The sequence below is a fragment of the Coregonus clupeaformis genome, unplaced genomic scaffold, assembly GCF_020615455.1.
Source record: "Coregonus clupeaformis isolate EN_2021a unplaced genomic scaffold, ASM2061545v1 scaf0061, whole genome shotgun sequence".
Classification (NCBI taxonomy): domain Eukaryota; kingdom Metazoa; phylum Chordata; class Actinopteri; order Salmoniformes; family Salmonidae; genus Coregonus; species Coregonus clupeaformis.
In genome coordinates, this window is record NW_025533516.1 from 51,208 (window position 1) to 78,607 (window position 27,400).

Below are 27,400 nucleotides of genomic sequence, written 5' to 3' on the forward strand. Positions count from 1 at the left end.
CACTCCTTCAAACCAACACCATTTTTTGAAACTTTGGCAAAGGTTAAATTCTACAAAACGCAGGCCACTCTGTTTGTTACAGATTCTAATTTTGGAAACAGAAAACTGTATGAGATTAAATGTTTCATCGATGAGAACATTTGCAGAATGTCGGCCAAAATCCATCTCACGCCATCTACTCCCACTGACGGCCACTGGGCTTCCTCTCATCACCACATTTGGTAGTGAGTGGAACCGCCAAACGGATGCTTCACATTTATACATCCGGTGAAAGATGTTGTTCATTGTGGATCCCACTTCGTTGCTTATCTACTCAGATCCTCATCCGTCCTTGTGATCAGAGATGCCGGGGTTAGATTCATCGGCAAGTGGGTGCAGTATTTCAACAGAATATGAGACGTTAACATAGCTTGTTGTTAGTTAGCTAGCTAGGTAACGGTTAGATAATAGCTACGCGAGTAATGAGAACTTGTAACGTTAAACACAGCGAAACCAAAGGTTTCCCCGTTTATCATTTGCCAAACTGTCAACGTTACTATTTTTGTAGTTGATGTGAAGACTTGCCATAGGAAAGTGTTAGCTAGTTAACTTTGCGATGTGCATAAATCATCGAATTGAGATCCAATTAATGAATACATGCAAAATGGGAAGACGCACAATAGCTAACTAGCTAGCTAACGTTACTCTTTTTGTAGCTGATGTGAAGACTTTCCATAGTTAACACTTTTCTAACTTTAGGATGTGCTTACATAATTTCATTGATCCAGCCAATGACTGTAGATATATGTGAAGGATCCAACTAATGAATAAATGCAAAATGGGAATATACCCAATAGCTAGGTAGTTCGCTAACGTATAACGTTACACACTCACGGACTTGGCTAACTAGCTAGGTAGCGAATGGGCTTGCCTTTTTTTTTTTTTACTAACTAATCAACTTCTGTGGTTTTTAGGTGTTGACCAAACTGTGGAAAACATTGGAAGACTCCCACCAGATGTATTGGCAGAAACAGTAAGGACATCCTGTCTCTGTCATTTCCCATGGCATGAATTGAGAAAGATGAGATGCTTGAAAAAGTACCACATGCACATAATTTTTTTCAGATGTACTGATTGGAGTGATAGGCCAATCCAGAGCCATATACACTGAGTATACCAAACCTTAGAAACACCTTCTTAATATTGAGTTGCCCTCAGAACAGCCTCAATTCCTTCGGATCATGGACTCCACCAGTTGTCGAAAGCGTTCCACAGGGATGCTGGCCCGTGTTGATTCCAATGCTTCCCACAGTTGTGTCAAGTTGGCTGGATGTCCTTTGAGTGGTGGACCATTCTTGATACACACGGGAAACTGTTGCACGTGAAAATACCCAGCAGCGTTGCAGTTCTTGACACAAACCGGTGCGGCTGGCACTTACTACCATACCCTGTTCAAAGGCACTTAAATATTTTGCCTTGTCCATTCACCCTCTGAATGGCACACATACACAATCCATGTATCAGTTGTCTCAAGGCTTAAAAATCCTTGAACCTGTCTCCTCCCCTTCATCTACACTGATTGAAGTGGATTTAATAAGTGACATCAATAAGGGATCATAGCTTTCACCTGGTCAATCTGTCATGGAAAGCGCAGGTGTTCTTAATGTTTTGTATACTCTGATGTTAGCGCCCATATAGAACTTCATTCTTGAAATGTTGGCGATGTAATAACACGAGAACACCTCCAACAGCGGATCCCTTCTATGAAATGACCCGCTGTAAACAAGCAAAACAGAGCAGCGAATTTAAGACGTTTTTATTGATTAGCATTCGGGATAATGTGTAACCAAGTCTTTACTGTGTTGTAGTGTCACTGGACATCTTCATAGGTTTTGAAAACTATCAGAAATAAACAGCACAATGCGGAAGCGTTATCACTTGCAACGGCTATGGAGGCGAAAGTGGCACACTCGGAACATTCAACCGCATTGGCCTAACTCCTCTCTCTCTCATATACACACACAGTGCATTCTGAAAGTATTCAGACCTCTTGACTTTTTCCACATTTTGTTTTTACTTTACAGCCTTATTCTAAAATGGATGAAATTGTTTCCCCCCTCATCAATCTACACACAATACCCCATAATGACAAAGCAAAAACAGTTTAAAAAAATAAAATGTTTGCTAATTTATTAAAAATGAAAAATGGAAATATCACATTTCCATAAGTATTCAGACCCTCTACTCAGTACTTTGTTGAAACACCTTTGGCAGCGATTACAGCCTCGAGTCTTCATGGGTATGGCGCTACATGCTTGGCACAACTATTTGGGGAGTTTCTCCCATTCTTGGTTGGATGGGGAGCGTTGCTGCACAGCTATTTTCAGGTCCCTCCAGAGTTGTTCGATCGGGTTCAAGTCTGGGCTCTGGCTGGGCCACTCAAGGACATTCAGAGACTTGACCCGAAGCCACTCCTGCGTTGTCCTCTTGGAAGGTGAACCTTCGCCCCAGTCTGAGGTCCTGAGCGCTCCGGAGAAGGTTTTTATCAAGGATATCTCTGTACTTTGCATCGTTCATCTTTCCCTCGATCCTGCCTAGTCTCCCAGTCCCTGCCTCTGAAAAACATCCCCACAGTATGATGCTGCCACCACCATGCTTTACCGTAGGGCAGGTTTCCTCCCGACGTGACGCTTGGCATTCAGGCCAAAGGGTTCAATCTTGGTTTCATCAGAACATATAATCTTGTTTCCCATGGTCTGAGAGTCCTTTAGGTGCCTTTTGGCAAACTCCAAGCGGGCTGTCATGTGCCTTTTACTGACGAGTGGCACTTCCATCTGGCCACTACCATAAAAGCCTGATTGGTGGAATGCTGCAGAGATAGTTATCCTTCTGGAAGGTTCTCCCATCTCCACAGAGGGATTCTGGAGCTCTGTCAGAGGGACCATCAGGTTCTTGGTCACCTCCATGACCAAGGCCCTTCTCCCTTGATTGCTCAGTTTAGCCGAGCTCTAGGAAGAGTCTTGGTGGTTCTAAACTTCTTTCATTTAAGAATGATGGAGGCCACTGTGTTCTTGGGGACCTTCAATGTTGCAGAAATGTTGTGGTACCCTTCCCCAGATCTCTGCCTGGACACAATCCTGTCTCGGAGCTCTACGGACAATTCCTTCAACCTCATGGCTTGGTTTTTGCTCTGACATGCAGTGTCAACTGTGGGACCTTATATAGACAGGTGTGTGCCTTTCCAAATCATGTGCAATCAATTGAATTTACCACAGGTGGATCAAGTTGTAAAAACATATCAAGGATGATTAATGAAAAGAGGATGCACCTGAGCTCAATTTCGAGTCTCATAGCAAAGGGTTTGAATACTGATGTGAATAAGATATTTCTGTTTTTCTTTTTAATGAATGTGCAAACATTTCTAAGAACCTGTTTTCGCTTTGTCATTATGGGGTATTGTGTGTAGATTGATGAGAAACATGTATTTAATCAATTTTAGAATAAGGTTGTAACGTAACAAAATGTGGAAAATGTCAAAGGGTCTGAATACTTCCAGAATGCACTGTGTATATACACTGCTCAAAAAAATAAAGGGAACACTAAAAGAACACATCCTAGATCTGAATAAATGAAATAATCGTATTAAATACTTTTTTCTTTACATAGTTGAATGTGCTGACAACAAAATCACGTGGTGGAGTGGGCCAAAATCCCTGCTGCAGTGTGTGCAAACCTGGTCAAGACCTACAGGAAACGTATGATCTCTGTAATTGCAAACAAAGGTTTCTGTACCAAATATTAAGTTCTGCTTTTCTGATGTATCAAATACTTATGTCATGCAATAAAATGCAAATTAATTACTTAAAAATCATACAATGTGATTTTCTGGATTTTTGTTTTAGATTCCGTCTCTCACAGTTGAAGTGTACCTATGATAAAAATGACAGACCTCTACATGCTTTGTAAGTAGGAAAACCTACAAAATTGGCAGTGTATCAAATACTTGTTCTCCCCACTGTATATACAATTAATTTGCATTTTATTGCATGACATAAGTATTTGATACATCAGAAAAGCAGAACTTAATATTTGGTACAGAAACCTTTGTTTGCAATTACAGAGATCATACGTTTCCTGTAGGTCTTGACCAGGTTTGCACACACTGCAGCAGGGATTTTGGCCCACTCCTCCATACAGACCTTCTCCAGATCCTTCAGGTTTCGGGGCTGTCGCTGGGCAATACAGACTTTCAGCTCCCTCCAAAGATTTTCTATTGGGTTCAGGTCTGGAGACTGGCTAGGCCACTCCAGGACCTTGAGATGCTTCTTACGGAGCTACTCCTTAGTTGCCCTGGCTGTGTGTTTCGGGTCGTTGTCATGCTGGAAGAGCCAGCCACGACCCATCTTCAATGCTCTTACTGAGGGAAGGAGGTTGTTGGCCAAGATCTTGCGATACATGGCCCCATCCATCCTCCCCTCAATACGGTGCAGTCGTCCTGTCCCCTTTGCAGAAAAGCATCCCCAAAGAATGATGTTTCCACCTCCATGCTTCACGGTTGGGATGGTGTTCTTGGGGTTGTACTCATCCTTCTTCCTCCAAACACGGCGAGTGGAGTTTAGACCAAAAAGCTCTATTTTTTTCTCATCAGACCACATGACCTTCTCCCATTCCTCCTCTGGATCATCCAGATGGTCATTGGCAAACTTCAGACGGGCCTGGACATGCGCTGGCTTGAGCAGGGGGACCTTGCGTGCGCTGCAGGATTTTAATCCATGACGGCGTAGTGTTATACTAATAGTTTTCTTTGAGACTGTGGTCCCAGCTCTCTTCAGGTCATTGACCAGGTCCTGCTGTGTAGTTCTGGGCTGATCCCTCACCTTCCTCATGATCATTGATGCCCCACGAGGTGAGATCTTGCATGGAGCCCCAGACCGAGGGTGATTGACCGTCATCTTGAACTTCTTCCATTTTCTAATAATTGCGCCAACAGTTGTTGCCTTCTCACCAAGCTGCTTGCCTATTGTCCTGAAGCCCATCCCAGCCTTGTGCAGGTCTACAATGTTATCCCTGATGTCCTTACACAGCTCTCTGGTCTTGGCCATTGTGGAGAGGTTGGAGTCTGTTTGAGTGTGTGGACAGGTGTCTTTTATACAGGTAATGAGTTCAAACAGGTGCAGTTAATACAGGTAATGAGTGGAGAACAGGAGGGCTTCTTAAAGAAAAACTAACAGGTCTGTGAGAGCCGGAATTCTTACTGGTTGGTAGGTGATCAAATACTTATGTCATGCAATAAAATGCAAATTAATTACTTAAAAATCATACAATGTGTTTTTCTGGATTTTTGTTTTAGATTCCGTCTCTCACAGTTGAAGTGTACCTATGATAAAAATTACAGACCTCTACATGCTTTGTAAGTAGGAAAACCTGCAAAATTGGCAGTGTATCAAATACTTGTTCTCCCCACTGTATATATATACAGTACCAGTCAAAAGTTTGGACACACCTACTCATTCCAGTGTTTTTCTTTATTTTTGCTCTTTTCTACATTGTAGAATAATATTGAATACATTAAAACTATGAAATAACACATATGGAATCATTTAGTAACCAAAAAAGTGTTAAACAAATCAAAATATATATTTTATTTGAGATTCTTCAAAGTAGCCCCCCTTTGCCTTGATGACAGCTTTGCACACACTTGGCATTCTCTCAACCAGCTTCATGAGGTAGTCACCTGGAATGCATATAATTAACAGGTGTGCCTTGTTAAAAGTTTATTTGTGGAATTTCTTTCCATCTTAATGCGATTGAGCCTATCAGTTGTGTTGTGACAAGGTAGGGTTGGTATGCAGAAGATAGCCCTATTTGGTAAAAGACCAAGTCCATATTATGGCAAGAACAGCTCAACAGCAGTCGCAAAAACCATCAAGCACTATGATGAAACTGGCTTTCATGAGGACCACCACAGGAAAGGTAGACTCAGAGTTACCTCTGCTGCAGAGGATAAATTCATTAGAGTTACCAGCCTCAGAAATCGGCAATTAAATACACCTCAGATTGCAGCCCAAATAAATGCTTCACGGAGTTCAAGTAACAGGTACCTCAACATCAACTGTTCAGAGAAGACTGTGAATCTACCTTCATGGTCGAATTGCTGCAAAGAAACCACTACTAAAAGACATCAAAAAGAAGAAGATACTTGCTTGGGTCAAGAAACATGAGCAATGGACATTAGATAGGTGGAAATCTGTCCTTTGGAGTCCAAATTTGAGGTTTTTGGTTCCAACCGCCATGCCTTTGTGAGACGCAGAGATGGGGAACGGATTATCTTCGAATGTGTGGTTCCCACCGTGAAGCATGGAGGAGGAGGTGTGATGGTGTGGGGATGCTTTGCTGGTGACACTGTCTGTGATTTATTTAGAATTCAAGGCACACTTAATCAGAGTAATGGAGTGCAGCATCAGATGACCTGGCCTCCACAATCACCCGACCTCAACCCAATTGAGATGGTTTGGGATGAGTTGGACTGTAGAATGAAGGAAAAGCAGCCAACAAGTGCTCAGCATATGTGGGAACTCCTTCAAGACTGTTGGAAAAGCATTCCAGGTGAAGCTGTTTGAGAGAATGCCAAGAGTGTTCAAAGCTGTCATCAAGGCAAAGGGTGGCTACTTTGAAGAATCTCAAATATATAATATATTTTGATTTGTTTAACACTTTTTTTGTCCCGGACAAGAGGACAAGCCCTGGCATTCATTCATCCATTTATGTGTGCATTTATTCATTTATTTCAAATTATGACAGGTTTGGTCCTCCATACATCTATACTGGCACCGACTACACTTGCTCAGCTGTATCACCATTGACAGATACAAATAAAAACATTTGGACCAAATATCCCTATTATTCAGTAGACCATAGTCAGATGTATTTTTATTAGAGTGCATCAATACAGCAAACGACCAGTCACATAGTCAGATGTATTGAAATACAATACTTTTGTATTAGAAAGCGTGTATTGATGCAGCAGTCGTTCAGTCACCATTTTAGGAGCTGTTGTTATTGAGGATGTGGATCTGATAATCTCCCCATGCAGTGTCAGCAGATTCTGAGTCATCTCCAAGGGCAGGCCAGGGGAGTAGATTCTGCTGAAATCTCTGATGTGAGTCAACACACTGTCACAGAATTTCCACTGTGCCTTCCTTTCACTCCCTAAACTAAACCATATTCACATGATCTGATTTTGTAACATGTTTTCTTCCATTTTCTATGCAGAAGTTTCAAAAAGCTGGGATCCAACTTGACAAAGAGGCTCTACAGGAGGTTGTCCAATTTCTCTTGTTAACATTCAGGTATTGTAGCTGTTTGTAATCCGCAACCATGAAACTTCTGCACTCATAAATACACTGCTCCAAAAAATTAAGGGAACACTTAAACAACACAATGTAACTCCAAGTCAATCACACTTCTGTGAAATCAAACTGTCCACTTAGGAAGCAACACTGATTGACAATACATTTCACATGCTGTTGTGCAAATGAAATAGACAACAGGTGGAAATTATAGGCAATTAGCAAGACACCCCCAATAAAGAAGTGGTTCTGCAGGTGGTGACCACAGACCACTTCTCAGTTCCTATGCTTCCTGGCTGATGTTTTGGTCACTTTTGAATGCTGGCGGTGCTTTCACTCTAGTGGTAGCATGAGACGGAGTCTACAACCCACACAAGTGGCTCAGGTAGTGCAGCTCACCCAGGATGGCACATCAATGCGAGCTGTGGCAAGAAGGTTTGCTGTGTCTGTCAGCGTAGTGTCCAGAGCATGGAGGCGCTACCAGGAGACAGGCCAGTACATCAGGAGATGTGGAGGAGGCCGTAGGAGGGCAACAACCCAGCAGCAGGACCGCTAACTCCGCCTTTGTGCAAGGAGGAGCACTGCCAGAGCCCTGCAAAATGACCTCCAGCAGGCCACAAATGTGCATGTGTCTGCTCAAACGGTCAGAAACAGACTCCATGAGGGTGGTATGAGGGCCCTATGTCCACAGGTGGGGATTGTGCTTACAGCCCAACACCGTGCAGGACGTTTGGCATTTGCCAGAGAACACCAAGATTGGCAAATTCGCCACTGGCGCCCTGTGCTCTTCACAGATGAAAGCAGGTTCACACTGAGCACATGTGACAGACGTGACAGAGTCTGGAGACGCCGTGGAGAACGTTCTGCTGCCTGCAACATCCTCCAGCATGACCGGTTTGGCGGTGGGTCAGTCATGGTGTGGGGTGGCATTTCTTTGGGGGGCCGCACAGCCCTCCATGTGCTCGCCAGAGGTAGCCTGACTGCCATTAGGTACCGAGATTAGATCCTCAGACCCCTTGTGAGACCATATGCTGGTGCGGTTGGCCCTGGGTTCCTCCTAATACAAGACAATGCTAGACCTCATGTGGCTGGAGTGTGTCAGCAGTTCCTGCAAGAGGAAGGCATTGATGCTATGGACTGGCCCGCCCGTTCCCCAGACCTGAATCCAATTGAGCACATCTGGGACATCATGTCTCGCTCCATCCACCAACGCCACGTTGCACCACAGACTGTCCAGGAGTTGGCGGATGCTTTAGTCCAGGTCTGGGAGGAGATCCCTCAGGACACCATTCGCCACCTCATCAGGAGCATGCCCAGGCGTTGTAGGGAGGTCATACAGGCACGTGGAGGCCACACACACTACTGAGCCTCATTTTGACTTGTTTTAAGGACATTACATCAAAGTTGGATTAGCCTGTAGTGTGGTTTTCCACTTTAATTTTGACGGTGACTCCAAATCCAGACCTCCATGGGTTGATAAATTTGATTTCCATTGATAATTCTTGTGTGATTTTGTTGTCAGCACATTCAACTATGTAAAGAAAAAAGTATTTAATAAGATTATTTCATTCATTCAGATCTAGGATGTGTTGTTTAAGTGTTTCCTTAATTTTTTTGAGCAGTGTATATCCATCCATGCAGCGTTCAGTATGCACATCGAGCTTGTGTTTGCTCCTCCTTTGATAGGTCAGGAACCAGTTGTGGGTAGTGGCTTCAGGGCCATGGCTATGATTTGTTACTAAAGTAATTGGTTTTATTTATTTGGAGAGTCACTTATTTTTCAATATTTTGTGGGTGAGTTTTTGAGTTGTGGGTTTGAATGAATGTGTACAGTGCATTCGGAAAGTATTCAGACCCCTTGACTTTTTCCACATTTTGTTACATTACAGCTTTATTCTAAAATTGATTTAAAAAATGTTTCCCCCTCATCAATCTACAAACAATACCCCATAATGACAAAGCGGAAACAGGTTTTTATAATATTTTTCCAAATGTATAAAATAAATGTGTATAAAAAATACCTTATTTACATAAGTATTCGGACCCTTTGCTAAGAGACTCGAAATTGAGATCAGGTACATCCTGTTTCCATTGATCGTCCTTGAGATGTATCTACAACTTGATTGGAGTCCACCTGTGGTACATTTAATTGATTGGACATGATTTGGAAAGGCACACACCTGTCTATATAAGGTCCCACGGTTGACAGTGCATGTCAGAGCAAAAACCAAGCCATGAGGTTGAAGGAATTGTCTGTAGAGCTCAGAGACAGGATTTTGTCGAGGCACAGATCTGGGAAAGGGTACCAAAAAATGTCTGCAGCATTGAAGGTCCCCAAGAACACAGTGGCCTCCATCATTGTTAAATGGAAGAAGTTTGGAACCACCAAGACTCTTCCTAGAGCTGGTCTCCCGGCCAAACTAAGCAATTGGTGGAGAAGGGCCTTGGTCAAGGAGGTGACCAAGAACCCGATGGTCACTCTGATAGAGCTCCAGAGTTCCTCTGTGGAGATGGGAGAACCTTCCAGAAGGACCTTCCCTACTGTGAAGCATGGTGGTGGCAGCATCATGCTGTGGGGATATTTTCCAGCGGAAGGGACTGGGAGACTAGTCAGGATCAATGGAAAGATGAAAGTACAGAGAAAGCGCTCAGGACCTCAGACTGGGGATGAAGGTTCACCTTCCAACAGGACAATGACCCTAAGCACACAACCAAGAACGCAGGAGTGGCTTTGGGACAAGTCTCTGAATGTCCTTGAGTGGCCCAGCCAGAGCTCGGACTTGAAACCGATCGAACATCTCTGGAGAGACCTTAAAATAAACTCAGCAAAAAAAGAAACGTTCTCTCACTGTGAACTGCGTTTATTTTCAGCAAACTTAACATGTGTATATAATTGTATGAACATAACAAGATGCAACAACTGACACATAAACTGAACAAGTTCCACAGACATGTGACTAACACAAATTGAATAATGTGTCCCTGAACAAAGGGGGGGTGCAAGTTCCCTGACATTTCTGGGGGGAATGGCCCTAGCCCTCACCCTCCGATCCAACAGGTCCCAGATGTGCTCAATGGGATTGAGATCCGGGCTCTTCGCTGGCCATGGCAGAACACTGACATTCCTGTCTTGCAGGAAATCACGCACAGAATGAGCAGTATGGCTGGTGACATTGTCATGCTGGAGGGTCATGTCAGGATGAGCCTGCAGGAAGGGTACCACATGAGAGAGGAGGATGTCTTCCCTGTAACGCACAGCGTTGAGATTGCCTGCAATGACAACAAGCTCAGTCCAATGATGCTGTGACACACCGCCCCAGACCATGACGGACCCTCCACCTCCAAATCGATCCCGCTCCAGAGTACAGGCCTTGGTGTAACGCACATTCCTTCGACAATTTTTTGCTGAGTTTAGCTTTGCAGCGATGCTCCCCATCCAACCTGTCAGTGTGCCAAGCTTGTAGCATCATACCAAAGACTCAAGGCTGGAATCGCTGCCAAAGGTGTTTCAACAAAGTACTGAGTAAAGGGTCTGAATACTTATGTAAATGTTATATTTCAAAAAGCAATTGTTATTAATTTGCAAACATTTCTATAAAACTGTTTTTGCTTTGTCAGTATGGGGTATCGTGTCTAGATTTGAGAAAAACAACTATTTAATAAATTTTAGAATAAGGCTGTAACGTAACAAAATGTCGAAAAAGGGGAAGGGGTCTGAATACTTTCCAAATGCACTGTATAAGTTGACTGGGTTCAGACAACTGTGTTAAATAAACACATTGGTGCTATTTTAACAGGTCCACTGAAAAGAGCAACCTCTCTGCTGATGTACTGGTAGCTAGGCTGGGAGAGGGCAGCAGTAAGTGGTCCAAAGCTGCTCTTCAGGTGCTCCACCGGCTGTGGAGTGATCAGGGTACCCTAGTCAACACGCACCAAGAGGTCCAGGCCATGCTTAGCATCGGACAGGTAGGCCTACACCCTGCTACTGGAGCCAACCAAAAACAAATGGATTCTCTTCTTGCTTAACTCCAGGTCAACTCCTAGCTTCTTCCTAGCTCCTACTCCATAGGCACTTGTGTATATTTGAAACCATTGGACATGGAGGGCAAGGTATAGCTAGGAAGTTTGCAGCACGTGAAGTGCACAGAAGGTGCTAAAGGTAGTTTTGGAAAGGGGTATTGGAATCTCCTAATTAAGGGTGGGAAATTGTACCCACAAAGGGCAAGTGTGGGTGCAGGCTTTTGCCCCAGACCAAGCTACAGTATAATACACCTGATTCATCTAATCAACCAATCATAGTCTTCCACAAGACTTAAGCCACTTCCAGAGCGTCTGCAAAGCAGTCGCACTGCACAAATTGATCAACGATTTAATGCCGTGTTATCTACAGTGGGTCCTCATTTAATGGTTGCTCCATACAGCTTGTGGGATGCTGCAGAATGTTATGGCATGTTGGAGTGCAGGATGTCATAGTATGTTACTGTCAGCCATGGTTGCCATTAATGCTAGTTTGACCACCAGAGGGAATATTTGCGGGCGTCTTTATCAAGCTTGTTGGTGCTTGCTTACTTTTCCAAATAATCCTACAGAGGTCCATGCAGGCCAGACGTTTGGATTGCTATCTATACCATATCCAAAAGAGCATATTCTAAGGTTTTTAATTAACCTAGTTTTGCCAAACAACACAAAATGTTTTACAGATGGTCTCCCTTTCAAAATATGTTTTCCTTGAATAACCACATCTCCATGCCTACTGATGACAATTAGCAAATACCGTTTTGGGGAAAATTTCATTTTAATTGTATTCTGTTATATTCCATCATATTCATACTGTAAAGGTCTGGGGAATATAAGAATGCGATGTCTGCTAAATGAACAAGTTAATTTCATTGACATGGCTCAGCCATAGCCTCAGCTACAATAGCACAGATAAATAAATCTTAAAACATGCTATTCTGTTCTTTTGAAATACATTGTCTTAGTACCATGTTTTTTATGAACTCCCTAAACAAAATATTGATGGATGTCTTTGTGATTGTGTATATTAAATTGATTTATTAGACTGCCGGTTATTGGTAGGCTACTCATCAAGTCCCGGCAATTCTACTGTTAAAATGCATATGGTGCAGAAGACCTTCATGGCGATTTGAGGAAAAAATTATCTGAACGTTTTTATTTTATGTTATTTATCTCAATGTAGGCCTACTGCTAGAGTGCAAAATACACATATATTCAGGAAAAGTCAGGGACAGGTGTGTTCAAGGTTTTTACTGAAATGAAGTAATTGAAATGACATGGAGCTGTAGGCCGAACAGTCCTGTTTACTGTAGCTGTTTTAACGTAACTTACTTATTGGCATAAAGGCCTACTTCAATATAGTATATCAATCAATAATTCATTCATTTGTGCATGTCATCACTCAACATACATGTCATCCATGTCTTTAAATACAGTAAAGCATTTTAGTTATAAAATGAATTAACAAAGGTAGCCTTGAATAATTAAACTGCAACATTTAAATGTTACATTGTAGTCATTTAGCAGACGCTCTTTTCCAGAGCGACTTATAGTAGTGAGTGGCAATTAATTTTTATTTTTTACTTTTTCCCGTACTGCTCCCCCGTGGGAATCAAACCCACAACCCACAACTCTGACTGACCGCAACATCTATCGGTAGTCTAAACTGTGGCACAAATTGAGGGATTTTTCACACCTAGCCGAGCGAGCTATTAGACTATCCTTTCGTAAAAATAAAAATATATCTTAATTCATGGTGTGGTTTATTTTTAGCCAAATGTTGAATAGACATGCAGACAAATTAATTAATGTAGGAAAAGAGGAATAATAGGCTACTGTCTGTAGTCATGAAAACAATTTGGTTAAAGAAATTGATGTTATTTTGTTGGGTAATGGATCGGCTCTCAGAACTCATTCTATCTTCAATATAATCATTCATTCACAAGGTTAAACCCATAGGTCTCAGGCCTGCGTTAAATTAGATTACCAGGTTAATTTTTCATTAGGTTATAATAATCTGTGACTTCTGGGAATATTATTAAGTCCAAAAGTTATGGGTCGGAGTTAGAAAGTTGGCTGTCAGAAGTATTACAATGGAAATTAACTTTTAATCTGTCTGTCTGCATATTTCAAGACATGGCATATAAGGGTGCTGTGAGATACCCTATGGGTTGGACAATACTTTTCTCGTCAATCATCTTGAAAAAACGTATACTTAAAAACTGAAAATAAACCAATGTCAGCCTTTAAATGCTTTATTATCCAAATGTTGAAAACAAAATGGTGCAGTTTGAGGCCATGTAGTGGAAAGTGATGCGGGCGCTGGAGATGGGGGGTGTGAGCAGGTGGGTCTGGGCAGGTGTGATGTAGTTGTCGTTTGTATGTGTATGTTTTGTATTGTCTAAAGAAATTAAATACAATTTTACAATAAAATAAAATAAATGACAGGCTTGCAACACACATCTGATTATTCATTATGAATAGGATTGATTTGATTTATTTCGTTTACATTCTTTATTGTAACCACAATGTCACAAATTATTGAACACATATACATACACACACACACACACAACATAAGTAGATTAACTTTGTCAAAACATTTATTTATTAAAGACGATCAGAAAGTATGTTGGTACTTTTATTTTATTATAAATAAATACATTCTGGGGGTAGATCAGCTTAATATTGCAGATAGATTGTAACTTCTATCAATGTAATTGTCTGTATCACTTCCAATCCCCCATGTTTTTTATACACTGCTCAAAAAAATACTGTGCTTCCAACTTTGTGGCAACAGTTTGGGGAAGGCCCTTTCCTGTTTCAGCATGACAATGCCCCCGAGCACAAAGCGAGGCCCATACAAAAATGGTTTGTCGAGATCGTTGTGGAAGAACTTGACTGGCCTGCACAGAGCCCTGACCTCAACCCCATTCATCCTTTGGGATGAATTGGAACACCAACTGTGAGCCAGGCCTAATCGCCCAACATCAATGCCCGACCTCACTAATGCTCGTGGCTGAATGGAAGCAAGTCCCCGGAGCAATGTTCCAACATACACTGCTCAAAAAAATAAAGGGAACACTTAAACAACACAATGTAACTCCAAGTCAATCACACTTCTGTGAAATCAAACTGTCCACTTAGGAAGCAACACTGATTGACAATACATTTCACATGCTGTTGTGCAAATGGATAGACAACAGGTGGAAATTATAGGCAATTAGCAAGACACCCCCAATAAAGAAGTGGTTCTGCAGGTGGTGACCACAGACCACTTCTCAGTTCCTATGCTTCCTGGCTGATGTTTTGGTCACTTCTGAATGCTGGCGGTGCTTTCACTCTAGTGGTAGCATGAGACGGAGTCTACAACCCACACAGGTAGTGCAGCTCATCCAGGATGGCACATCAATGCGAGCTGTGGCAAGAAGGTTTGCTGTGTCTGTCAGCGTAGTGTCCAGAGCATGGAGGCGCTACCAGGAGACAGGCCAGTACATCAGGAGACGTGGAGGAGGCCGTAGGAGGGCAACAACCCAGCAGCAGGACCGCTACCTCCGCCTTTGTGCAAGGAGGAGCAGGAGGAGCACTGCCAGAGCCCTGCAAAATGACCTTCAGCAGGCCACAAATGTGCATGTGTCTGCTCAAACGGTCAGAAACAGACTCCATGAGGGTGGTATGAGGGCCCTATGTCCACAGGTGGGGGTTGTGCTTACAGCCCAACACCGTGCAGGACGTTTGGCATTTGCCAGAGAACACCAAGATTGGCTAATTCGCCACTGGCGCCCTGTGCTCTTCACAGATGAAAGCAGGTTCACACTGAGCACATGTGACAGACGTGACAGAGTCTGGAGACGCCGTGGAGAACGTTCTGCTGCCTGCAACATCCTCCAGCATGACCGGTTTGGCAGAGGGTCAGTCATGGTGTGGGGTGGCATTTCTTTGGGGGGCCGCACAGCCCTCCATGTGCTCGTCAGAGGTAGCCTGACTGCCATTAGGTACCGAGATGAGATCCTCAGACCCCTTGTGAGACCATATGCTGGTGTGGTTGGCCCTGGGTTCCTCCTAATGCAAGACAATGCTAGACCTCATGTGGCTGGAGTGTGTCAGCAGTTCCTGCAAGAGGAAGGCATTGATGCTATGGACTGGCCCGCCCGTTCCCCAGACCTGAATCCAATTGAGCACATCTGGGACATCATGTCTCGCTCCATCCACCAACGCCACGTTGCACCACAGACTGTCCAGGAGTTGGCGGATGCTTTAGTCCAGGTCTGGGAGGAGATCCCTCAGGAGACCATCCGCCACCTCATCAGGAGCATGCCCAGGCGTTGTAGGGAGGTCATACAGGCACGTGGAGGCCACACACACTACTGAGCCTCATTTTGACTTTTTTTAAGGACATTACATCAAAGTTGGATCAGCGTGTAGTGTGGTTTTCCACTTTAATTTTGAGGGTGACTCCAAATCCAGACCTCCATGGGTTGATAAATTTGATTTCCATTGATAATTTTTGTGTGATTTTGTTGTCAGCACATTCAACTATGTAAAGAAAAAAGTATTTAATAAGATTATTTCATTCATTCAGATCTAGGATGTGTTGTTTAAGTGTTCCCTTTATTTTTTTGAGCAGTGTATATATACTCCCCTTTATTACTTTTCAACCCCGCCATCCTTTCCCTACTTGGGGTAAATTAGTGAACAACAATGCTCAGGCCTCTACTTCCAGCCTATACTTACTATCTACACCTTATGGACACAGTCAATTTTACAATAATTATATTTTTTTTGTTTTTTTTTGTATTTGGTCCTGAACTACTTCTACTCTCAACCTCTCCGATAATTTTCATGATGTCCATCCGGTTTGCTTCTATATGCGACATCTAACTGTGCTCTTTCCCAAAAGCTCCCAACATACAACCCATATACAGTGGGGGGAAAAAGTATTTAGTCAGCCACCAATTGTGCAAGTTCTCCCACTTAAAAAGATGAGAGAGGCCTGTAATTTTCATCATAGGTACACGTCAACTATGACAGACAAATTGAGATTTTTTTTCTCCAGAAAATCACATTGTAGGATTTTTTATGAATTTATTTGCAAATTATGGTGGAAAATAAGTATTTGGTCACCTACAAACAAGCAAGATTTCTGGCTCTCACAGACCTGTAAGAGGCTCCTCTGTCCTCCACTCGTTACCTGTATTAATGGCACCTGTTTGAACTTGTTATCAGTATAAAAGACACCTGTCCACAACCTCAAACATTTACACTCCGATCTTTATATTTTCCACTTGTATCCTGTTTCAGTAATAATGAGATCAGACCTTCTTCTTGAGTGTCAGATAATCTACCATTTACATAGGAGTGGTTAAAACATGCTAATAACGGTCCTCTTAGTATATCAAAAAAGTTTTGGTATACCTCGACTGGTATGCCATCCAACCCTGGAGTTTTCCCGGACTTAAAGTCTTTAATTGCATCCAGAAGTTCCTCCTCTGTAATTTCACCTTCACATGAGTCTTTCTGTATGGCTGTTAATTTGACAATATCAATTGAAAAAAAATCTCTACAATTAGCTTCAGTTAGAGGAGATGGAGGCGACTGAAAAGAAAACATATGCTTAAAGTACTTTGTTTCCTCCTTCAAAATATAATTTGGTGAATCATGGGTGACTCCGTCAATTGTAGAATGTTGGTACTTGATCCAAAGCCAAAGCCACGAATGAGTGACTCACAAAGCTTTATGCTGACAAATATAGCTTACTGCTGCAAAATAGCCTACTCTATAGGCCAAGCCTAAACAAATAAATGATATTAAATTGCCTAAATAAACTAGTACATTTCATAAATAAAATAAATACATTTAAGTAGCTCAGGTCTTGAAAATATGGGCAACCTTTTTTACCTCCCTGTCCTCGCTGGACTCTCTTTGATTCAGTTTCTTCTTCACATCAGCAAAGAAGGACTCTGTGTTTCAGAAACTCACTTTATATAAAGGGGCTATCACTCTTTCACACTGGTAAATAAAGCCAGTTTGTTATTTAGAATTATTTATTTTTGTTTTTAGAGGGAGAGAAGCCAAAAGCCCACCGTGCCTGGTCGCAGGCTCGCAGCTGGCCTCTCTCTGAAACCACAAATCCATCTGTAGGTGACGCTTTATCCTTTGGAACCACTGAATTACCAGGTGGACAGTAGGCCTCTTGAAGCGATAGAGGAAATCAACAAGATGTTCTTTCACAATAGCTGGCCTTATGTTATCTGCAGTTTTTAGCTGCACTGTCCCACTCCATGGTAGATAACACCCACTCTTCATTTATGTAATGGTCAGTCCACATGTCAGGTGTAATTGCGCCATTGTATTTACCCAAATTCTCTCTCAACTCCGGGACCACCCGCCAGCTGATGTTTTGTTGTTGTTGCATGATGCAGGACTCCAGTGGGAGAGGAGACTGACTCTCGGACTGAAACATTCACACCTCCATTAATTTACAAAAGGATAGTCTAAAGGATGGGCTCCCGAGTGGCGCAGCGGTCTAAGGCACTGCATCTCAGTGCTTGAGGCGTCACTACAGACCCCATGGTTAGATTCCAGGCTGTATCACAACCGGACGTGATTGGGAGTCCCATAGGGTGGCGCACAATTGGCCCAGCGTCGTCCGGGTTTGTCCGGTATAGGCCGTCATTGTAAATAAGAATTTGTTCTTAACTGACTTGCCTAGTTAAATAAAGGTTAAATAAATAAAATAAAAATAGCTCGGCTAGGTGTGAATAATCCCCCAATTTGTGCCACAGTTTAGACTACCGATAGATCAGCATTCTAACTCCCCCTTGTGATAGTTTGGCGCAATGACAGAATTATGCAATTGACCACAAACTGTCAATAAGCTCAATGTTTTTTTTATTGAGGAACCAGTGCATTGCAGTCGGACATCAGATTACAATATTGTATTGATGCGGTCACTGACATGTTAAATATTTATGTATAGTGGCTTGGAACATGGCCTTTATTAGTTAAATAAGCTACATTACCAGGAGCAAAAGCTTGCATCCACAGTCCACACTGGCCATCACAGGGTTAAGATGGCGCTTCCCAGTCTGTATATAGTGCATTCGGAAAGTAGTCAGACCCCTTGACTTTTTCCACATTTTGTTACGTTACTATCTTATTCTAAAATGGATGAAATTGTTTTTTTCCCTCATCAATCTACACACCCCATAATGACAAAGTAAAAACAGGTTTTTATAAATTTTTGCAAATGTATTAAAAATTACAAAATTAAAGAAACATCCTCTCACTGTCAACTGCATTTATTTTCAGCAAACTTAACGTGTAAATATTTGTTTGAAAATAACAAGATTCAACAACTGAGACATAAACTGAAGAAGTTCCACAGACATGTGGATTAATGCGTCCCTGAACAAAGGGGGGGTCAAAATCAAAAGTAACAGTCAGTATCTGCTGTGACCACCAGCTGCATTAAGTACTGCAGTGCATCTCCTCCTCATGGACTGCACCAGATTTGCCAGTTCTTGCTGTGAGATGTTACTCCGCTCTTCCACTAAGGCACCTGCAAGTTCCCGGACATTTCTGGGGGGAATGGCCCTAGCCCTCACCCTCCGATCCAACAGGTCCCAGACGTGCTCAATGGGATTGAGATCCGGGCTCTTCGCTGGCCATGGCAGAACATTGACATTCCTGTCTTGCAAGAAATCACGCACAGAACGAGCAGTATGGCTGGTGACATTGTCATGCTGGAGGGTCATGTCAGGATGAGCCTGTAGGAAGGGTACCACATGAGGGAGGAGGATGTCTTCCCTGTAACGCACAGCGTTGAGATTGCCTGCAATGACAACAAGCTCAGTCCGATGATGCCGTGACGCACCGCCCCAGACCATGACGGACCCTCCACCTCCAAATCGATCCCACTCCAGAGTACAGGCCTCGGTGTAACGCTCATTCCTTCGACGATAAACGCAAATCCGACCATCACCCCTGGTGAGACAAAACCGCGACTCGTCAGTGAAGAGCACTTTTTGCCAGTCCTGTCTGGTCCAGCGACGGTGGGTTTGTGCCCATAGGCGACATTGTTGCCGGTGATGTCTGGTGAGGACCTGCCTTACAACAGGCCTACAAGCCCTCAGTCCAGCCTCTCTCAGCCTATTGCGGACAGTCTGAGCACTGATGGAGGGATTGTGTGTTCCTGGTGTAACTCAGGCAGTTGTTGTTGCCATCCTGTACCTGTCCCGCAAGTGTGATGTTCAGATGTACCGATCCTGTGCAGGTGTTGTTACACTTGGTCTGCCACTGTGAGGATGATCAGCTGTCCGTCCTGTCTCTCTGTAGCGCTGTTTTAGGCGTCTCACGGTACGGACATTGCAATTTATTGCCCTGGCCACATCTGCAGTCCTCAGGCCTCCTTGCAGCATGCCTAAGGCACATTCACGCAGATGAGCAGGGACCCTGGGCATCTTTCTTTTGGTGTTTTTCAGAGTCAATAGTTTTCATAACTGTGATCTTAATTGCCTACCGTCTGTAAGCTGTTAGTGTCTTAACGACCGTTCCACAGGTGCATGTTCATTAATTGTTCATGGTTCATTGAACAAGCATGGGAAACAGTGTTTAAACCCTTAACAATGAAGATCTGTGAAGTTATTTGGATTTTTACAAATTATCTTTGAAATACAGAGTTTATGACATTTACATTAGTATTCAGACCCTTTACTCAGTACTTTGTTGAAGCATCTTTGGCAGCGATTACAGCCTTGAGTCTTCTTGGGTATAACGCAAACAAGCTTGGCACATCTGTATTTGGGGAGTTTCTCCCATTCTTCTCTGCAGATCCTCTTAAGCTCTGTCAGGTTGAGTGGGGAGCGTCGCTGCACAGCTATTTTCAGATCTATCCAGAGATGTTAGATCGGGATCAAGTCCGGGCTTTGGCTGGGACACTCAAGGGCATTCAGAGACTTGTCCCGAAGCCACTCCTGCGTTGTCTTTGCTGTGTGCTTAGGGTCGTAGTCTTGTTGGAAGGTGAACCTTCGCCCCAGTCTGAGGTTCTGAGCGCTCTGGAGTAGGTTTTCATCAAGGATCTCTCTGTACTTTGCTCCGTTTATCTTTCCTTCGATCCTGACTAGTCTTCCAGTCAGTGCCGCTGAAAAACATCCCCACTGCATGATGCTGCCACCACCATGCTTCACCATAAGGATGGTGCCAGGTTTCCTCCAGATGTGACACTTGGCATTGGTTTCATCAGACCAGAGAATCTTGTTTTTCATGGTCTGAGTCCTTTAGATGCCTTTTGGAAAACTCCAAGCGGACTGTCATGTGCCTTTTACTGAGGGGTGGCTTCCGTCTGGCCACTCTACTATAAAGGCCTGATTGGTGGAGTGCTGTGGATATTTTTTGGTAGCCTTCCCCAGATCTGTGCCTCGACAGAATCCTGTCTCGGAGCTCTACGGACAATTCCTTTGACCTCATGGCTTGGTTTTTGCTCTGACATGCACTGTCAACTGTGGGACCTTATATAGACAGGTGTGTGCTTTTCCAAATCATGTCCAATCAATTGAATTTACCACAGGTGGATTCCAAGTTGCAAAAATCTCAAGGATAATCAATGGGAACAGGATGCACCTGAGCTCAAAGTCTCATAGCAAAGGGTCTGAATAGTTATGTAAATAAGGTTTTTTTATTTTTTATTTTTAATACATTTTCAACCATTTCTAAAAACCTGTTTTCACTTTGTTATTATTGGGTATTGTGTGTAGATTGATGAGAAAAAAATAATATTGAATCAATTTTAGAATAACGTAAACATAAAAAAATAATGTGGAAAAAGTCAAGGCGTCTGAATACTTTTCGAATGCACTGTAAATGCTTTGCTATCTGTAGTTGCAAGTGAGCTGTTGTTGATTTAACCCTCGGTGTGCCTGTCTGTCTAGCTGGTGGACATGCAGTGGAAGCTGGGCATGGCGGTGAGCTCGGACACCTGTCGCTCTCTCAACTCCCCCTATGTCTCCCTCCTGCTGAAGATCGCAGACACCTCTGGACAGATCTCCCAACGGTCCTTTGAAATGACCATTGCACAATTCCATGTCAGTTTATTCTTAATCTAAAAGCTATGGATGAGTGATGTTAGAGATGATTGAAGGGTTTGTTTATATGGTGCTACTGTACAACTGTCCTTTATTCTTAAGTAAAATACCTTAGCCAGTTTACCTCTGAATGTTGGACTAACTCGGTTGAGTTACTGCTGTAAGTAGCACTACCCCCCCCACACACACACACACACACACACACACACACACACACACACACACTGCTTTAGGATCCTGCTCTGTTGGTAACCCAGCCTGTCGTGTGTGTATGTATGTACAGGTATGTTTGTGTGCATGTGACATTGCGTCAGAAAAAAAATGAAGAACAAATTACGATCTATTCTATTTACTGACAGACTTTTCCTACTCTCTTTGCAGAACTTCTACAGTCAATTCAAGGAGGTGGCAGCTGTTTTGGAAACAGTATGACGCTCTGGGGCCCAGAAACCGCTCCTTGATGAGAATGCCCTGGCCTGTATTGACAGTTGACAGTATTGGTAATGTTTACGCTCAAAGCATTTGTGTCCACGAATGCTGAATTCTCGCAAATGTATTAATAAGCCATGCATTAACATTAATACTTCAACACCTAAAATTAGTTTACTCAAAATACTAATAATTATGGATATTGATGAATAATCATGCATATTACAAGTAGTGTAATCTATAAGCGTGAAGTAGGCCTAGTTCAGATTTCGCTGCCCTCCTTGTATAGATGCCCAGAAAATATACTTTGGCTCTTTTGATGAAAGAAGTGCAACACTGATTGTACAGTATATTCACAATGACGTGAATAATTCATTGACATTTTTACAATATGGTACAATATTTTGCACTGCAAGACTATCACCATTTATGACCCTGGTTCAGCACTGTTGATATGTAGACAGACATACAGTACCAGTCAAAAGTTTGGACACACCTACTCATTCAAGGGTTTTTCTTTATTTTTACTATTTTCTACATTGTAGAATAATAGTGAAGACATCAAAACGATGAAATAACACATATGGAATCATGTAGTAACCAAAAAAGTGTTAAACAAATCAAAATATATTTTAGAATAATTGTGACGACAGCATTCTGCAGCTGGTTGAGAGAATGCCACGAGTGTGCAAATTTGACATCACGGCAAAGGGTGGCTATTTGAAGAATCTGAAATATAAAGTATATTTTGATTTGTTTAACACTTTTTGGGGTTACTACATGATTCCATGTGTTATTTCATCGTTCTGATGTCTTTACTATTATTCTACAATGTAGAAAATAGTTTAAAAAAAGAAAAACCCTTGAACAAGTGTCCTAACTTTTGACTGGTACTGTACATATATGTAAACCTGTACATGAGATACAGTGGGGCAAAAAAGTATTTAGTCAGCCACCAATTGTGCAAGTTCTCCCACTTAAGAAGATGAGAGAGGCCTGTAATTTTCATCATAGGTACACGTCAACTATGACAGACAAAATGAGGAAAAAAAATCCAGAAAATCACATTGTAGGATTTTTAATGAATTTATTTGGAAATTATGGTGGAAAATAAGTATTTGGTCACCTACAAACAAGCAAGATTTCTGGCTCTCACAGACCTGTAACTTCTTCTTTAAGAGGCTCATCTGTCCTCCACTCGTTACCTGTATTAATGGCACCTGTTTGAACTTGTTATCAGTATAAAAGACACCTGTCCACAACCTCAAACAGTCACACTCCAAACTCCACTATGGCCAAGACCAAATAGCTGTCAAAGGACACCAGAAACAAAATTGTAGACCTGCACCAGGCTGGGAAGACTGAATCTGCAATAGGTAAGCAGCTTGGTTTGAAGAAATCAATTGTGGGAGCAATTATTAGGAAATGGAAGACATACAAGACCACTGATAATCTCCCTCGATCTGGGGCTCCACGCAAGATCTCACCCCGTGGGGTCAAAATGATCACAAGAACGGTGACCGAAATCCCAGAACCACACGGGGGGACCTAGTGAATGACCTGCAGAGAGCTGGGACCAAAGTAACAAAGCCTACCATCATTAACACACTACGCCGCCAGAGACTCAAATCCTGCAGTGCCAGACGTGTCCCCCTGCTTAAGCCAGTACATGTCCAGGCCCGTCTGAAGTTTGCTAGAGTGCATTTGGATGATCCAGAAGAGGATTGGGAGAATGTCATATGGTCAGATGAAACCAAAATATAACTTTTTGGTAAAAACTCAACTCGTCGTGTTTGGAGGACAAAGAATGCTGAGTTGCATCCAAAGAACACCATACCTACTGTGAAGCATGGGGGTGGAAACATCATGCTTTGGGGCTGTTTTTCTGCAAAGGGACCAGGACGACTGATCTGTGTAAAGGAAAGAATGAATGGGGCCATGTACAGTGAGGGAAAAAAGTATTTGATCCCCTGCTGATTTTGTACGTTTGCCCACTGACAAAGACATGATCAGTCTATAATTTTAATAGTAGGTTTATTTGAACAGTGAGAGACAGAATAACAACAAAATAATCCAGAAAAACGCATGTCAAAAATGTTATAAATTGATTTGCATTTTAATGAGGGAAATAAGTATTTGACCACTCTGCAAAACATGACTTAGTACTTGGTAGGCAAAACCCTTGTTGGCAATCAGAGGTCAGACGTTTCTTGTAGTTGGCCACCAGGTTTGCTCACATCTCAGGAGGGATTTTGTCCCACTCCTCTTTGCAGATCTTCTCCAAGTCATTAAGGTTTCGAGGCTGACATTTGGCAACTCGAACCTTCAGCTCCCTCCACTGATTTTCTATGGGATTAAGGTCTGGAGACTGGCTAGGCCACTCCAGGACCTTAATGTGCTTCTTCTTGAGTCACTCCTTTGTTGCCTTGGCCGTGTGTTTTGGGTCATTGTCATGCTGGAATACCCATCCACGACCCATTTTCAATGCCCTGGCTGAGGGAAGGAGGTTCTCACCCAAGATTTGACGGTACATGGCCCCGTCCATCGTCCCTTTGATGTGGTGAAGTTGTCCTGTCCCCTTAGCAGAAAAACACCCCCAAAAGCATAATGTTTCCACCTCCATGTTTGATGGTGGGGATGGTGTTCTTACGGTCATAGGCAGCATTCCTCCTCCTCCAAACACGGCAAATTGAGTTGATGCCAAAGAGCTCGATTTTGGTCTCATCTGACCACAACACTTTCACCCAGTTCTCCTCTGAATCATTCATATGTTCATTGTTAAACTTCAGACGGGCCTGTATATGTGCTTTCTTGGGCAGGGGGACCTTGCGGGCGCTGCAGGATTTCAGTCCTTCACGGCGTAGTGTGTTACCAATTGTTTTCTTGGTGACTATGGTCCCAGCTGCTTTGAGATCATTGACAAGATCCTCCCGTGTAGTTCTGGGCTGATTCCTCACCGCATTGCAACTCCACAAGGTGAGATCTTGCATGGAGCCCCAGGCCGAGGGAGATTTACAGTTATTTTGTGTTTCTTCCATTTGCGAATAATCACACCAACTGTTGTCACCTTCTTACCAAGCTGCTTGGCGATGGTCTTGTAGCCCATTCCTACCTTGTGTAGGTTTACAATCTTGTCCCTGACATCCTTGGAGAGCTCTTTGGTCTTAGCCATGGTGGAGAGTTTGGAATCTGATTGATTGATTGCTTCTGTGGACAGGTGTCTTTTATACAGGTAACAAACTGAGATTAGGAGCACTCCCTTTAAGAGTGTGCTCCTAATCTCAGCTCGTTACCTGTATGAAAGACACCTGGGAGCCAGAAATCTTTCTAATTGAGAGGGGGTCAAATACTTATTTCCCTCATTAAAATGCAAATCAATTCATAAAATTTTTGACATGCGTTTTTTCTGGATCTTTTTGTTGTTATTCTGTCTCTCACTGTTCAAATAAACCTACCATTAAAATTATAGACTGATCATTTCTTTGTCAGTGGGCAAACGTACAAAATCAGCAGGGGATTAAATACTTTTTTCCCTCACTGTATCGTGAGATTTTGAGTGAAAACCTCCTTCCATCAGCAAGGGCTTTGAAGATGAAACGTGGCTGGGTCTTTCAGCATGACAATGATCCCAAACACACTGCCCGGGCAACGAAGGAATGGCTTCGTAAGAAGCATTTCAAGGTCCTGGAGTGGCCTATCCAGTCTCCAGATCTCAACCCCATAGAAAATATTTGGAGGAAGTTGAAAGTCTGTGTTGCCCAGCGACAGCCCCAAAACATCACTGCTCTAGAGGAGATCTGCATGGAGGAATGGGCCAAAATACCAGCAACAGTGTGTGAAAACCTTGTGAAGACTTACAGAAAATGTTTGACCTGTGTCATCGCCAACAAAGGGTATATAACAAAGTATTGAGAAACTTTTGTTATTGACCAAATACTTATTTTCCACCATAATTTGCAAATAAATTCATTAAAAATCATACAATGTGATTTTCTGGATTATTTTTTCTCATTTTGTCTGTCATAGTTGACGTGTACCTATGATGAAAATTACAGGCCTCTCTCATCTTTTTAAGTGGGAGAACTTGCACAATTGGTGGCTGACTAAATACTTTTTTCCCCCACTGTAACTCCAAGTCAATCACACTACTGTGAAATCAAACTGTCCAGTTAGGAAGCAACACTGATTGACAACAAATTTCACATGCTGTTGTGCAAATGGAATAGACAACAGGTGGAAATTATAGGCAATTAGCAAGACACCCCCAATAAAGGACTGGTTTTGCAGGTGGTTCCTATGCTTCCTGGCTGATGTTTTGGTCACTTTTGAATGCTGCCGGTGCTTTCACTCTAGTGGTAGCATGAGACGGAGTCTACAACCCACACAAGTGGCTCAGGTAGTGCAGCTCATCCAGGATGGCACATCAATGCGAGCTGTGGCAAGAAGGTTTGCTGTGTCTGTCAGCGTAGTGTCCAGAGCATGGAGGCGCTACCAGGAGACAGGCCAGTACATCAGGAGACGTGGAGGAGGCCGTAGGAGGGCAACAACCCAGCAGCAGGACTGCTACCTCCGCCTTTGTGCAAGGAGGAGCAGGAGGAGCACTGCCAGAGCCCTGCAAAATGACATCCAGCAGGCCACAAATGTGCATGTGTCTGCTCAAACGGTCAGAAACTCCATGAGGGTGGTATGAGGGCCCGACGTCCACAGGTGAGGGTTGTGCTTACAGCCCAACACCGTGCAGGACGTTTGGCATTTGCCAGAGAACACCAAGATTGGCAAATTCGCCACTGGCGCCCTGTGCTCTTCACAGATGAAAGCAGGTTCACACTGAGCACATGTGACAGATGTGACAGAGTCTGGAGACGCCGTGGAGAACGTTCTGCTGCCTGCAACATCCTCCAGCATGACCGGTTTGGCGGTGGGTCAGTCATGGTGTGTGGTGGCATTTCTTTGGGGGGCCGCACAGCCCTCCATGTGCTCGCCAGAGGTAGCCTGACTGCCATTAGGTACCGAGATGAGATCCTCAGACCCCTTGTGAGACCATATGCTGGGTGCGGTTGGCCCTGGGTTCCTCCTAATGCAAGACAATGCTAGACCTCATGTGGCTGGAGTGTGTCAGCAGTTCCTGCAAGAGGAAGGCATTGATGCTATGGACTGGCCCGCCCGTTCCCCAGACCTGAATCCAATTGAGCACATCTGGGACATCATGTCTCGCTCCATCCACCAACGCCACGTTGCACCACAGACTGTCCAGGAGTTGGCAGATGCTTTAGTCCAGGTCTGGGAGGAGATCCCTCAGGAGACCATCCGCCACCTCATCAGGAGCATGCCCAGGCGTTGTAGGGAGGTCATACAGGCACGTGGAGGCCACACACACTACTGAGCCTCATTTTGACTTGTTTTAAGGACATTACATCAAAGTTGGATCAGCCTGTAGTGTGGTTTTCCACTTTAATTTTGAGTGTGACTCCAAATCCAGACCTCCATGGGTTGATAAATTTGATTTCCATTGATAATTTTTGTGTGATTTTGTTGTCAGCACAT

The 27,400-nt window shown here is 43.2% G+C and overlaps 1 protein-coding gene across 4 annotated transcripts in view; it reads left to right on the forward strand.

Moving 5' to 3' along the window:
* Window positions 1-241: 241 nt before the first annotated feature.
* commd6 (COMM domain containing 6) overlaps window positions 242-27,400 on the forward strand; it is a 34,481-nt gene continuing 7,322 nt past the window's right edge. For 2 of the 4 annotated variants that reach the window (XR_005996357.2, XR_005996356.2), the window contains exons 1-7: window positions 242-368; window positions 954-1,012; window positions 7,073-7,138; window positions 7,252-7,328; window positions 11,126-11,294; window positions 21,275-21,427; window positions 21,809-21,927. Coding sequence is in view for 2 of the 4 variants with exons in the window: in XM_041857498.2 (XP_041713432.1) it covers window positions 344-368; window positions 954-1,012; window positions 7,073-7,138; window positions 7,252-7,328; window positions 11,126-11,294; window positions 21,275-21,427; window positions 21,809-21,859 (600 nt within the window). In the remaining 2 variants the exon portion in view is untranslated. Of the gene's footprint in view, window positions 369-953; window positions 1,013-7,014; window positions 7,139-7,251; window positions 7,329-11,125; window positions 11,295-21,274; window positions 21,428-21,808; window positions 22,385-27,400 lie in introns of those variants that run through there. The other 2 variants (XM_041857498.2, XM_041857499.1) reach the window with 2 other exon arrangements.